At 35.9% G+C, this 15,670-nt stretch overlaps 1 protein-coding gene across 1 annotated transcript in view; it reads left to right on the plus strand.

Annotated features, from left to right (window-relative positions):
* The window catches only part of LOC104164965 (calcium-activated potassium channel subunit alpha-1-like), a 96,990-nt gene extending 82,788 nt beyond the window's left edge, over window positions 1-14,202 (plus strand). Inside the window, exons 8-12 of the mRNA XM_009704459.1 lie at window positions 1,544-1,738; window positions 3,307-3,425; window positions 5,177-5,401; window positions 7,456-7,484; window positions 13,321-14,202. Coding sequence (XP_009702761.1) covers window positions 1,544-1,738; window positions 3,307-3,425; window positions 5,177-5,401; window positions 7,456-7,484; window positions 13,321-13,472 — 720 coding nt within the window. The 3' untranslated portion in view covers window positions 13,473-14,202. The remainder of the gene's footprint in view (window positions 1-1,543; window positions 1,739-3,306; window positions 3,426-5,176; window positions 5,402-7,455; window positions 7,485-13,320) is intronic.
* Window positions 14,203-15,670: the final 1,468 nt, after the last annotated feature.

Raw genomic sequence — 15,670 nt, forward strand, 5'->3', positions numbered from 1 at the left:
TTGTATTTAAAATATGTATTGCCTTACCTGGGCTAATCTAAAATAATTGGAGTTGATGAGATGCAAATATTTGCTTTAGGGCATGTATAACGATAACAATATGTTCCTCTCATTTTAATTTAGTCAACAGGTGAATGGCATATATGCCTATGTAAATAAGCAGAGAAGCTTGAAGTTATGAAACTTCAATGTAACAGTAAAAAATGTTGCTGCATAGAATTCATTTTTCTCCTATTTTTTCTGTCATCTCAAGTGAACAATAGAACTGAAATTTCATTATACAAAGAAAGAATATCAAAGTAACATGGATAGGAAACCAGTTCTGCTTTTTGATCTCAGGATAAAATATTTCAACCTCTACCTCAGTTTACCCATGTATTAAATACAATGAAATTATATGGATAAAACAATTAATTAATTTCATTGAAAATTATTATTTTAAAAGTATTTTCTTTGGACAACAAGCACTGTTTGAGAATTCAGTATTCATTTTTGCATGGTTGAATTATAGGCATTTGTTCCAAGTCCTAAATTCAACAAAAGTCACAAATCTAGTAATGGAATCCACAAATCCAGTAATGTCAATCCTGTGTACTCTACAGTGAGCTCATTTTCTTCTCTTATGTCCCCTACGCTTGCAAAGCTTCTGAAAACACAGATCTTGGTTACATTGTAAGTGGTGGTGTCTCCTTTTTTTGTTCAACAGTATTTTTTTCCCAGTACATTACATTGCAGATATTTAACTGAGTGTCTCTGAACTGTACCAGTATACTTTTAAGTGAACTTGAAAGTCATTCATCTGGCATTAAATTAATATTTAAAATACCCATTGTTTGCCTGACAGACCAGCAATGCTACAGATGCTGGCAAAATGTCAGTGTGGAGTAAATCTTCCCTAATAAACCACACTTACCCTATACCCTAGAGTTTTTTAAAAGGACCACCAGGATCCCAAACTCATCATACATTTATCTGGAATGAACTCAAGATGTTTAATTGATACATGCTTATGTCTGAACACTGTCAAGTCTCGTAATAAGATGTTTAGTACAATACCTCGGTTAGACTGCTAGAGTCCAGCCACAGTAATAAGTAATGACATTTGCAGCACAAAGGCAGCTCCCCAACGAATTGGTGACAAGAGTAAAAAGGCAATCTAGCCTGTGTAAGCTTTAAATGTGGTCTGAATTTTACAATTACATGTCCTAAAGCCCATTATTAGACATGAAGGCAATGAGAAGGAAAGCAGTCATTGCATCACTACTAACACCAATTATAGGAAACATAAATCATTCAAATTTTTGTACTTTAATAAAAATCAGCCTGAATTGGTGTTTAAAAGGAAGGATCTAGTATAGGAGCCTAATGGGATAGAAGAAAATAGAGTAATTGGAGGCTGCTGTCTTTTCACTTTCTATATAAAATTATTTGAAGAGACAGCCAAGAACTTTAAACAGCAGAAACCCAGAAAAGTTGTAATTTGGATGTCTTCAGTTGTGACTTTAATGGTGTTTGCTTAAAGAGCTTTCTTTTATCTCTGCAGACATACTTCAATGACAATATCCTCACACTGATACGGACATTGGTAACAGGAGGAGCCACACCAGAGCTGGAAGCACTGATTGCTGAGGAAAATGCATTGAGAGGAGGTTACAGCACGCCCCAGACACTTGCAAACAGGGACAGGTGTCGAGTTGCTCAGTTGGCTTTGTATGATGGGCCATTTGCAGACCTAGGGGTAAGATCAGGAGGGAAATGTAGGACCAAGACTGGTCTGCAATCTTTTTATTTTCTCTCAAACGGAAATAAAAATCTGTCTTAATTAGCATATAATTTCTATTACTTAATTTAATAGAGGTTTTGGATCATTTAACAATTTACAGCACAGGGTGCCAGGTGTTCTCATACCCTTTTTAAGAACCTGTATGACTTCCTAGACTCCTTGCCTGGATAACTTATACAGAAAATCCTGTGACTCTTCTTAGTTGTCAGCTAAAGAGATGAGTGAGCTGACTTGTATGATTTAACCATTCTAACAATAATCCATTGTAAACATGAGCAATATCTATGACTTTGTTGGGTTTTGATAAGCTTATTTAGTCTTTCCACAGAGCTTCCAGTTCTTGCTTAAAATATGCTTATTAACTTGAAAACAAAGCTATAAGGTTTGTTTTCTGCTGTTTCTGGATGAACTATTGTGAAATCCTAATTTTCTGATGTTTTGACTCCATTAGCCTAGGAGTGAAGTTAAAAAACAAACAAGCAAACAAACAAAACCAAACCCGAATAAATGAACCATCTTTAAAAAACAGTGCATTTCGATAAAGATGTTTCTAGAAACGTTTTCTGGACCAAATCTTGTAATCTTGAGGTGAATCCCAAAGCACTCATTTTGGTTTGATGATGATGTAGGATTTGATATTAAATTAACCTTGTGTTCACTAGCTCTATTCAAAAAGAATGGAGCAATCTTCTTCACAGAAATTACAAGGAATCCCAGTTTAAGGATTAAGGGTGATGAGAGTACACAGGTAGAAGTAAACAGCCTTTCATTTCATGTAGAAGCCCATTCATGAGACTAATAACTCATCAAAACACTTGGCATGCAGTGTAATATTTTCACAAAACAAACAAACAGTACCAATCCTTCAAATGCTATTTCACCAGAGCCTCAATTGCACTACATCAGTGAAGGTAGAATGCATTAACATTCGTCATTATTTAGGAATCAATATTTTAGATATACAAATTATCAAATCTAAACTTTTTTTTTGCTAATCAAAACATTTTACATTATTTATGAAAAATTACTTACATTTCATCATTATTTTACAGTGGGAGGTATTTTATTATCCTTTTAACCCCTCAGAACTCTAATTTCTGTTGTGCTCCCCAGTGAATTTATTTGTCTAGATGACAGCATGGCTACTGCCAAAAAAGGGTCAAAAATTTTAATACCAGTTAATGTAATTTGTAGAATATGCATTGTTTGGTACCAAAATTTATATTTCCAGCTTAAAGCAATTCACTCACTCTTCCCAATTACCATCATTTCATGGACCAAGGCTCTCCAAAATAATGATCACTTAACATAACTAATTATTTGAAATAAAACATTTAGATTATTAATTTCGTTGGGTAAAATGTTCTTACTTTTGTGACAAACAACAGACTGTCTATACATTGGCCTTTTTCTACAGGCTCATACTGAAAATCCTGTTCCCTGACATTGTGTTAACAGAGAAAAGAAAGGAAAAAAATGTGCTGTTCTCTCTCTTTTTTTTTCCTCTCCTTTCTTTCTCCTAGGATGGAGGTTGTTATGGAGATCTATTTTGTAAAGCACTGAAAACATACAATATGCTTTGCTTTGGAATTTATCGATTAAGGGATGCACATCTAAGTACTCCTAGCCAATGCACTAAACGGTAAGTCCAGTCATTTTAGAACATCTGTGCTTCACTGTTCTTCAGTCTTCTTGGCGAGAAAGGTCCCAGTGCCTGTAATAAATCTAAAAAAGAACTTTCTCCATTCTTTACATAATTTTGCCGTGAAAGCCAATTCTTTGAGGACTTCATGATGACTCTTTAGCTGACTTTAAATCATAGGCTGGATATATAGCTTATGATGGAAACCATAACGTATGATGGAAATCATAAGTTTTCAGCTAATTTTATTAAAATTTTGAAGTAAATTTTCAGAACATATCTTTATGATTCACTACTAGCGTACAAGGGAAGGACTTCAGTTTGCTTATATCAACCAGCTGTAAATTACTGGATAATAATTTAGATTGTAGTAGCTAGACTTTGTTTTTTCCAAACGTTCAAAATCTATTCCTGTGGGCTTCCCATTGGTACTATCTGTATCTAATAATTTCTTCCAGTAAATGGAAACCCTTCTCTTGGTAGGCTGCATTTTTACTTCAGTAGCACGAAGGCTGACTTCAGTGCTTTAAATAGAGCAGACACATTGCCATCTTTGCAAACTGAAGGCCATTTAGCAGCTTACTTGAAATATGTCTTAATTGTCTACTAGAAACACACACACAGACCCATACCAGAACTATCACAAATCTACCAACTGTTATTGTTTCATTCTCTACAAAAAGCATCATTATTGAGTGAACATGGCAATAAACAACCTTCAGGCCACCAAGACAGTTTCTTCTGTAAAGATTTGGACAAACTGGGTAGAAAAAATGATTTTCAGTTTAGATTTACACTGTACTTGCTATACTTGGGATTATTTGTTGGATTAATAAGTGACTTCTCTCCCTGAGGCAGCTAAACCAGATTTCTTAGGAGCACTGAATTAATTTGAAAAGAAGTTGTGAGTTTCGTGAGCAATTTTTACTCAGTTCTTGCTTGGACAGAAAATGCCTATTGCCTTGCTCAGATCTGTTTTTCACATGCATGAAAAAATTTAGCAGCAGGGTCTATAAGCCCTTCCTACCCTGAAAGGGGGTTAGTTAAAGGTGGAGATTCTTGAAATTGATAGAGTTTTTATTTCAGGCCTGGGATGTATACTTAGCAATTCTGGGTTCTTGGATGTGAAGATTTCTCTTTATAAATACTCTTTGTGGCTATGAATGTATGTGTGGAATGAATGAACAAAATTAACCTCACTGCAGATTTGCTGATACATTTTCTTTAACTTGTTTTATGTACAGTCACAATCCAAACAAATAATTATATCCCTTGCTCTATTGACAGCATTTAAATATTTAATAAATATATAGTAAATACGTATTTAAATATAACTGCTTCTAAAATCCTCCTCTCCCTGCTTTTCAGCCATTTTTTAAAATAGTGTTGCTGGTGGATATGTTACCGGATTTTGTCAATATGTAAATGTTTGCTAGAGTCATTGCATTATGGTGCAGCTAGAGAAAGGAGGGTGATTTGTATGGTGTCTTCTCTGAAAAAATCATGACGTAATTCACTTGAAGAAAATCCTACTCAGACAGTATATCTGTGCAACAGAAAACGTACAAAAAGTGATATCTGACATAAGAAGGTCCTAAATCATAATGGGTATTATGTGAGCTAAAATTAGGTACATGCTGAAGGAAACAGACATGAAAAATCTATGTAAATGTTCATGAGTTAACAACTTTATAAGAATTTTTTTAGTCTAAACCTGCTTTCTCTTTGTTTCTTTCTTCCTTTCTTTCCAGTTATGTTATCACAAACCCACCATATGAATTTGAGCTTGTGCCGACAGACTTGATCTTCTGTTTGATGCAGTTTGACCACAATGCTGGCCAATCCCGGGCCAGTCTTTCTCATTCCTCCCATTCCTCCTATTCTTCCAGCAAGAAGAGCTCATCAGTTCACTCCATCCCATCAACAGCAAACCGACCGAACCGCACCAAGACCAGGGATTCCCGGGAAAAACAGAAGTATGTGCAGGAAGATAGACTTTGATATGTGTACCTGCTCCCACTGTGTGTGAAACTTCCATTCACCACCCATTCTCCCCAGTTAATGTTTCCAGCAGTAATGTTCCCTGTTTTCCCATAGAGTTCTCCCTTTTTGTACACATATTTTGCATATGTATGAAAGTGTGCATGTGATTGTCATTTTTATTTCAGCACCATAAAACCCTTAAGCACAACAGCAACAAAGCAGACGGACCAAAAGTTATTTATGATGTTAGGGGAGAAAAAAAAATCTAAACCCATAGGCACACTGAAAACATAAATAACTCACTGCAGTTACTCTACATATCAGAAAACAGACTATATTTAACATGAACACTTGCTCTTGATGTCAGTTACACAAAGAAAGTCATTTAGCGTAGAAGTGTTGATGAATGTTGCAGTAGGTTTTTTTATATTCATATTTACAGGATTTACTACATTTATTTGAAACTTATAAAACTAACCCATTTAAAAAAAAAATCTGTATTGATTTTTCACTCTCAAAGCTTATATCGTATAGAACTTACACTCTTCATATAGATTATTGCTACGCACCTGCTTTATACCAAAGCAACATCAGGGACTTTTCTGCTTGTTTAAGGATTTTGTCTAAAATACTAGCCTTTTGGAGATAGTGTCTTTTCCCTTTAACACTGAAATTGTCTGGGCATGGAGTTGTAGAACTCCAGTGGTTTAATTTAAGTTTAGAAAGAGTCTAATTGCATATTAAATTATTATTCTGTCTATTTATACTGCCACATGAATAGCTATATTTTCTTTCACTTTTGACATTTGGGATAAAAAGCCATATGTATCATAAATATTGGATGTAAGTCATTAAAAACTGCCTTCCTGGGACTTTTACGTCTTTAAAAGGTGAATTAGTCACCTTATGTACAGAATAAATAATGTTCAGAAAAGAGCAAGCATTTTTCTGTGCTTAAGTATCAGATCTCAAGGGACTTTGTTCCTTTCCCCAGATGGTAGTTTAACTTTTCCAAGTTAGAGTGGTGGTATAAATCTTCCAACAAGAGTCCTAATACATGAAGAACGTCCAGAAATGCTGCTCCATGTTCTAGCTGGTTCTTTTCAACAGGTGCATGCCAGTGTGCAGTATGCAGGGATACAGGGGAAGTCAGCTGAGTGCCTTTAAGGTCTCTCCCATTTGGGAAGAGAAGGTGCTGTGCCCTAGAGAGCTAATGAGCAGAACAAGAGGGCTGGGGTGGAAATATTCACTGTGCTGAGGCATCATGTTCTAGGCACTTGCCAGAGTTTGATTCTTGCAGATTTTCACCAATGACATACCTAGCCAAACAAAAATTGTGGCAGGGAATTAAATAAAGTAGTGGAAAAAACCCTATCCTAGACAACGATAGAAATGATAATTCAAGCTTGTTTTTTTAACTTCAAATGCCAACCTTTTGAAATACAGAACTAGTTCTAGGTAGCATGAAGAATTTCCCAGGGTAGGGAGACCAGAAGTACATACCACGTTCCCTGGCTAGCCAGCAAGAAAGCATGCAGACAGAAAGTTAGTATTTGGATATGGGAGTGATTAGAATTGTAACTACCAACCCAGACAAGGTGCTTTTATGGTTAGTGTTGTTTTCTACCTTCCCCTTCCCCAAGCATGATAATTTTGAAGATTTGCTTGCTGTGTGAATTGACAATGAAGCCAAGCACTTTTACTGACAAAACCTGGAACCATATAAGTGGGCTACAGAGAGTACCACTGTGCAGTGCTAAGCATAATGATTGGAATACAGTATATATGTGTGTGTGCATTCAAATGCAGCTGTAAGTCCTATCAGTGAAATATATTGCAAATTATGGATGCTCCCCTACAAATTAGTCAATTACAGTTGCTCTCATCATAAAGACAAATTCATGTGTTTCTTTTTGCAAAGAAAGTAATCATGTTTTGCCCTAAGAATATTTGTTACTACAAGGATATGCCAGTTAAAGTGCTCAACAGGAAATATGACAGTTTAAAAGCATTGTAAAACTTACGTAGCTTACTTCTTTTTCTAAAGTGCAACAAGGATGAATAGAATGGGCCAAGGTATGACAATTAATGGTTCTGCATGACCTAGCAACTGCTGTGGGATTCCTTCTATAACTTTGTCCTTGTGAAAACTTGTGAAATTAAAAAAAAAATAGTTATAAACTTTATTCAGTTATTGGTTTGTTTGTTTGGTTGGTTGTTTTGTTGATTTTCTTTTTCCTTTTTTTCCCCTCCAAATCAGAAGTAAAGCTGGCTGCTGCTGCTGCTGCTGTTGATCAACCTTGTTTTATTTTTATCCTCTCATCTGCTTGCCTTTCTAATTGCACGTGTCCTTTTGTAAACACCCAGGTTCCTGCTCAAGGAAGATGCCTACCCTGTTGCAGACATCACTTTAATTTCCCATTCCTTATTCCAACTCCTTTCCTCACTTCCCCTCCCTTCTCCCCTATCCCCTGTGTATGTTCATGAGCATCTTTTTATGTTGGCAATATTGACTGAAGATAGTTGAGAGCAGTTATGCATTTTGGAAGAATGTTAATGGCTTTGATACCAAAATGCTTTTCCATTAATGTTTTATCTGTTTTCCATTTAGCAGAGGAAAGAAGGGTGTTAATATGAAGCCACTTGTCACATACTACATAACAATTTTATCCAAAACAATAGTATTTGTATAACTGTACACCTCAAATAGAAAAAATATAAACAGTGTACATTAGAGAAGCAACTTTGTCTACTATGAGAGTAACAAAAGAAGAATATATAATATGGATGCATATCTAAATTCTTCAAATCATATTAAAGTCTAATTCTCTGTCTTCTGTCCTAAAGTTAGAAGTCTTAAAGTTTTGACTTTTAGTTATACCATGTGCAGTTTTCACTGCTAACTATAGTCAAACTGGTCAAATAGTTTATTACAGTGATGAAGATTTTCTGATATGGATGTATCAATGAAATTGGGAGGTTGGTCATTACAAGTACAGGAATGTTTAAATCAACTACGTTATGTTGTCAACATTTTTTATATTGTAAAGTAACGGGAAATCTCCTGTTTGTTCAGAAACGAATGCCAAGTCAAACATTCTTAGTAAGTACCTTGGATAGTTTTTGAAAGTGGAAAAGCAGCACCAATGTAAAGAGATGACATTGTAGAGCTTTAAATGGAGGTCCTGCTACTTATATCAGTCCCAGCATGGTTTTGACAATGGAAACTAAGTTCCTTGTAACTTTTTTGATCTGAGTGTTGACACAAAACCATATCTAGCAAACCTGCAGGTTCTTGACGTGGGTTCCTGTTGGCCTAAACTGGCAGAGTCAGGCATTTTCCAGTGAAATTCCCATTGTCAAAAGTAAGAATTTTGGTGATTTAAAAAATAAAAAATCACCAAGAGCAAGTCCAGAATAGCATTTTTGTCCCAAAACTTTAGTTGCCTTGGAGCAAGATACAGACTTTCACAGAAAGTAAGAATAGTTTCTTCTCTCTTTCTCTGCAAATTACTTGCTGCCTGCTACATGTAAAATATTCATCTACCCAACAAAGAATTGCTGAGCAGGTGGGTGGAGAAACTTTCATTACTTTTTTCTCAGACAGGAAGAAATTGCATGGGAGAATTTTCAACTTAGCTATAAACAAGCTGCCTGTGTGGAGGAGGGGAGGCACACAAACATACATACAGACTTATTTGAAACTGCAAGTGTCACAAAAGAAAAAAAAAAAAAGTAGTTTAAAAAATTGTAAGGTACCCTGGTATTATGGTGAGAATACAGATTTAGTAAAATCTTTGTGTCATGTTTAGCTAGTACTTTCTTTGCGTCTGCCTAGAAGAGAGGGTGTTTCACAGGGACATATATTCAAATGTGATTACTCAGTCAAGAATTGATGACAGAAGTTTTAAAGCACCAGAACAATAAATCTGTTGCAAGGAATTGCTAGAGTCTTGAAGAAATCTGTAATTTCATCATTTTACTTTAGTTATTTAAATCTTTTCATGCTGCAGGGAACAGTCTTACACAAGATGTTAATTTTTATTTATTTATAATAAGAGCATGAAGCCTTTAGAACCTTCATGGATGCACTGGGATGCTGACAGCCCATTGCAAACACAGGTGTTTGAGAGGAAAGTAAATGTTTTCTGCTTTCTGATACATGAAGCTACTTAGCTGTTCCAGCATCTCTCAGGTGATGCTGCCAGAAACAAACCCACCAAATAGCATAGGAAGATCAGCGACTCTCTTGAACAGCTCTTTAAAAAATAAAATAAAAACTATGCCTGTTCTCACTATAACGTAGAAACACATATGGTAAGGATCAGTAGGCATATACCAAAAGGGAGAGAAACTGACTGAACATGACAGAGAACTAAAAAAAAAAGTTGATAAATATAGCCATATATTTTTTAAAAAAGAGTTTTCTGGACTGATTTAAAAGAAAGCGTAGGTAGTTTATTTAAGATACGTAAAAATCTGTGCTAAGACTTCAGAAGGCATGTCAAAGTCGGACTGTGAGCATAACAAAAAAGATTGAAAAATGTGTAAGGGATTCAAGAAGGACATTTAGTAACCAGGAGCAGAATATTTTAGTGGCCAAAAGGAAAGATGAGGAGCATCAAGCTCACATTTCAAAGGTAAGTATAGAGGTCGATGGACTTTCACACTTTCACATTTGTCATTATATGGTCAAAGACAACTTTAACAGCAGAAAAGGAACAGGAAAGGTATATAGCTGGGTCCAGGCATTTGATTCTGGAGATGATAATGCCTGGATCAAGGTTTCAGCACTGGCAAAAAGAAATTTAAACAGGAAAATAAATTAGAATCTACTAGTTTCTGCGTTTATTATTTATATCCTGTATTTATTACTTGCCAGGTAAAGGCAAAAAGAGATTTGATGGTGTCTTTTTAAAGATCAGCTCCCTGGATATGAGTTTTATTGTAAAGATTAACGTATAAATAATTGCTGTGTTTTGAAAATTCCAGGGAAAGCAGGGGAGATGGTAGAACTGCTTTACACTGGCTGCTGAGAAACACAGTGCAGTTCATCCCTAATCCTTAGCACTCACGCAGTTCTTCCCTTTCTTACTACAAGATTGGGTTAACTTGCACCAAATTCTATTTGTAAGGAAAGTTTGCGCACCATATGTTAAAAAAGAAAGTAGAGATAAAAGTTCACAGTGCTTAACTTGCCTCAAAATCGTTTTAAACACAAACCATTAGAAAACTGTTAGTTTGAAATTGTTTATGTGATCTTGCAAGGCTTTTAAAACATGATAACCATCACACTTTACACCTCTCTGAAAGGTTAGTTTAATCGTAGATCACATAAAATTGGTTTCCACAAATGCATAATGGTTCATGTGTCACACTTGAACTAAATGGTTTTTTAAATGGAGCTGAAATTATTTTGATGTGTACACAGTCACAGATTTTTTTTTTATCTACAACCTTTCTTAAACCAGCCCCCATCAGGAACCATTCCCTTAAAGTCTCATTAATAATTCAGATGTTCTGATGACTTTAAAAGATCTATGGAACTGAGGCTGCTTTTTTTTTTTTTTTTTTTTAACTGCTTGACAAAAAGATAAATGAATGTAGAAAGAAGCGGTAGGAGTCTGGCAAGCTGTAGATCATCTCTGAACAGATTGTAACTTTATCATTCTGTCAGGAAGAATAATTTAAAGCACTTAATCAGTTAGCTTCAGTGTGCAGGATGTAACATTATGAATTCCTATCGTCCAATCTGTTCAAATCAAAGGGAACTTAATTATAATAGGTAAGAGAGAGAGAGAGATGGGAGATTGAACATTGTTCACACTCAGGCAACTTTAAGGGGGCAGGGAACAACTATTTACCCTGATTGAAAATGAGTAAGATATTTTAAAAGGAAGTAAAATACATTTTAGAAAATTACAAGAAAAACAATATAGTAGTTCTGTTTGCCTTTAGTAATAAGCCACTAATCATTAATACAATTCCTTTTTTTCAATTTAAATTTTTTAAAAAGCATAGACACAGGTAACAAATATAACGGGGGGGGGGAGGTGAGATGGATTAAACCCTCATGAGTTTGAGGTTTGTAGTTGGGGAATAGAGGTGTTGCATGTAGATGCTTAAAATCCAAATCAGGTATAAGTGTTTAAATTTCATAGTCATGAAAGTGACTGAAAGGTCCAGTAAATCTGGAAACCAGACCACTTCTTTAGAGGTCCTAACTTTGAAGCTAGTTGCTTATTTTTATGCGTTCATGCTCAGATATTTGTCCTTCATTCTTCCTGGTCTTCCAGTTTCTATTCTCTGCTTCACCTCCTGAGCTTTTGTGCTCGATCCTTAGGTTTCCAAGGTGGATTTTGCTTTGCTTTATTTATTTATTTATTTATTTACTGACTTATTTGAAATGAGCACTTCTCTCACTCCTGCCCTGATTCCAGCCCAGATACAGCAGCATTTCAGTGGTAAGCAAAAGTGGCAGTTTATATTATGTACGTGAGACACTAAAGCTTCTGAAGCATTTTGGGTTCCCCAGTGGAATAAGAATTAGTGCATACATGTAAGAGCAGCAGCTCTGATGTGGCACACATTAAACCTTGCATGTAGTAATGAAAATGCCCCAGTTGCAGAATCCCATCCCCAGAACCATTTTTGCCCACTGCTCTGCACACCCACCTCTGGAATTTGGGGAAGGAGGGCAAGAATAGAGACCTTTGTTCACAAGTGCTTGTCATAGCACAATCACCTAACAGTCATAAGCCACTCTTAAGACCAGGAGTTTCTAAGTCTTTGAATAGAGCTATCTTGTAAAGTTGCACACCTGTAATTAGGAAATGGCAGCAGTAATTGCTCTCAAAAGGGGTTAAGAATTTTTTTTCTTTTGTGAATTTTAAGAATTTTTTGTCCACATCTGCATATGAGCAATGCAATATAGTGGTTACAGTCATAAACAGCTAGGGAATGGGTGCATTTACTGCAGCCTCTCAACATCCTCACTCCCTCCCACATTGCTCCCAACCCACCTTAAATCAGTACCATAAAATTTTTCCTCTGTTCATGGAAACAGACACTGCCCAAAGATAGACAAGGAACAGCTTCCCCTCTAATCTGCCTTTAAGTCCTTGCTTCCTTTGCTTTGCTGTCACGTATCAGTACCAATCCATTCAGGATTAACTTGAGCCCCTACTACAGTCATCTGCAGCATCAGCCGTGTTCCATACCCCTTCCCAAACTGGAGAGTTCAGCAGCACCCAAGCAGCCGGGTTGCTAAGTAGCAATATAATGGCCATCCTGGGCAGGAAGACAGCCATCTGGCAGCATGAATGCAAGCTGTATTTATTCTAGCACCAACTGCAGAAAGTTCTGCTTTACATTATCCTGCATGATTTCTGAGCCAACAGTAGTGACCACCCCAAGGCTGACATGGTTCAGAGAAACCTGCGACTCTTTAGGTGCTCCTCTGTATATGGACTCACATTCTGTTTTCTGCTTTACCCTTATCCTGTCTGCTCTACCTGGCTTCTCAGTTTAGCCTTTTATTTGTATCATTTTTTCAATAAATGAATCAGAGAGTGTTCACCTGAGCATGAAAAAAAAAACCCCAAAGAGCTCTCTTACCTTCAACAAGCAAACTAGCATATTGACAGTTTTCTTTAGCTTCTACTATCAAATCTGCAAAGATGTCATCCTCCTTTCATGAAAAGTATTTTCAGAGGTATTAGTCTAATGCACTGTACTACTAGTAATTAGTCAAAGTCACCTTCTATTGATCGCCTTTCCTCTATAAACTTTACTGACTACTCCTCCCTCCTTTTTTTTTTTTCTTCTGATGTTTATGTATATATGTGCTTCACTAATTAAAACTCTCATTTTCCCTCCTTATTCTGTCTCTACCCATTTTGCTCCTTAGCAGAAAAGAAATGGTTTACAGATGAGCCGGATAATGCCTATCCCAGAAACATTCAAATCAAGCCCATGAGCACTCACATGGCCAATCAGATCAATCAATATAAATCGACAAGCAGCTTGATACCGCCAATCAGAGAAGTTGAAGATGAATGTTGACTCCTTCGAGGCCAGAACTATTTTTTTAAAGCCTGACAAACTTCATGAATGGTGATGTGACATTTAGTCCTCTTACATGCTGAACCACTGATGGAGAAGTTAAGAAGGGCACGTTTAATGGGAAAATAAAGTAGACAGATCTTTCTTTGTCTGCCTTTAATATTGCTTCCATGTATTTTGGAAATATTTCATTTATAAATGAACATAATCAAAACTAGTCATGTATAGCCTCTAGCATTTTAAATTATTTTTATTTATTAGAAAAAATATATTTTTCTTTTTTTTCATTGTCAAGTATTTTCCCTTAAAAAAACCCTGCATATGTGGCCAGACTCCTAAGAATTTTAAAAAAGCAAACCTCAGTCTTTGGCTCAAAGGAGAATGATGGTCGCAGTTATAAGGACATGTAATTAAGGGAGACAAATGATATATTTACAAAAAGAAAAAAAAGGTCCAACTTGTATTTTAGTAAATCAAAAAAAAAAAAAAGGGGGAAAAAAAAAAAGGACAGTTCACCACAATGTTTCTTTACTGGAGGATGTGTATTTTGTTCAGCATTGACACCAGCTCTTAATAAACTGAAATTATTTATTTTCAAAGTTGAAAGTCATATTTTTGTACATGTAGCATTCTTCTGAAATATTCTTTGTTTTATTATCATACACAGATCATCTTCATTGCCAGTTATGTTAAGATTCAATAACTGCCCCCCCGCACAGACACTGTGCCCTGCCCCGTCACTACGCGCACACACGTGCATGCACACATGCACACAGAGAAGCCCAGTGTCCTCAATAACTTTCTGCAACACTACCGTAGTGAACATCACTACCCTAAGCCAAAGGCTATGTAGATAAGGTGCTCATAGGCAGCACTTGCTATAAATGGCAAATCTGGCAATTCCACTCCACTTCCCATTAGCCCTCAACAGTTGCTAATTTCAGGAAGGCAAGCTTGGCAATTCCTCTTACTTTGCCATGTGTTACAGTGCTTTAATCCAGAGTGCATAAATAGTGCATGAAATCATAAGTTATAAACCGTCTCATCTACCATATTTTGTTGATTCCTTACTTCAAAAGTGCTGAAGGCCTTGCATCAGTCTTGTTTATTTGGTTCACATTCTTCCTGATATGTGTAGAGGTTTAGCTCCAGATCTTTGCACTTTGGTGGTAGCTCATACCTTGGTAAATGGCACGCTGAATCTCCTTTTTGTGAGTTCAGATCAGGCTAATAGCTGGTTTAGCCTCACCTCTATAATCTCACAACATGCTGTTCTGAGTTAATTCCTGCACCAAGCAACACATTTTTGCAGTTGCCTTTGTTTTTTCTTTAATTTATTTTCACTTTGCTGGGACACCACACGTAAAAGTACAGTAATAAACAAATCAAAATAAAAGTAATGAATGTATTTATTATGGTAACTTACAAAAGGCCTTTGGTGGTTGCCTTTTGTGTCAGCAGGGTCACAAAGTTGCCAACAAGCTTTATAGCCATCAGACAAAAATGTGATGTTTCATATCTGTGCTGCAGTATCTATCCACCTAAGCATTTGATGTTCTAAATGATTTAGTAGCTCTATCTCAAATTAGCAACATCTGACACAATTTTGTGATGACAGGAAAAAAAAAAAAAAAGAAAAAAAAAAAAGAAAAGGCTGTGCTAATGAGGATTTAAAAAAAACCCATAGGACCCAGTCATCAGGACAGGCAGATTTTCATTGTACGAGTTAACTTTAGGCTTTGTAATTTTGCGGAATTGTTAAACACCACAATAAAACATACTGTGGTACTTTTATCATTAGAGAAATATCAGTGAATCAAACAAATACAAAGCAGAGGAATTTATTGTGAAAACAATGATGTCCACCATATAATCCAACATTTAAGCTAAACTATCTCAGCTTTAATGTTTGTCCACTGGTTGCAGTACAAATATAACCATACTTACATGCAATAGGCTTTATTCTGGAGTGATTTCTTGGACTGTGACTACTTTGTTGTTACATTTTGTAGAATAGCTGTTTAAAGACAGTAACAAGAATTGTTAATACAGTATCTGCAAAATTGGAGTGTTTAAAATATTTCATTCTCCTACAAAGTAAGAAAACAATTTAAGCAATTTTAAATTATTATTTAGACGGTGTTTAACCCATTTCACAGTTCCCAAAACAGAAGATGATTCTGGTGAGTTCTTCCGAT

This window comes from Cariama cristata, unplaced genomic scaffold (assembly GCF_000690535.1).
Source record: "Cariama cristata isolate BGI_N322 unplaced genomic scaffold, ASM69053v1 scaffold360, whole genome shotgun sequence".
Taxonomy (NCBI): domain Eukaryota; kingdom Metazoa; phylum Chordata; class Aves; order Cariamiformes; family Cariamidae; genus Cariama; species Cariama cristata.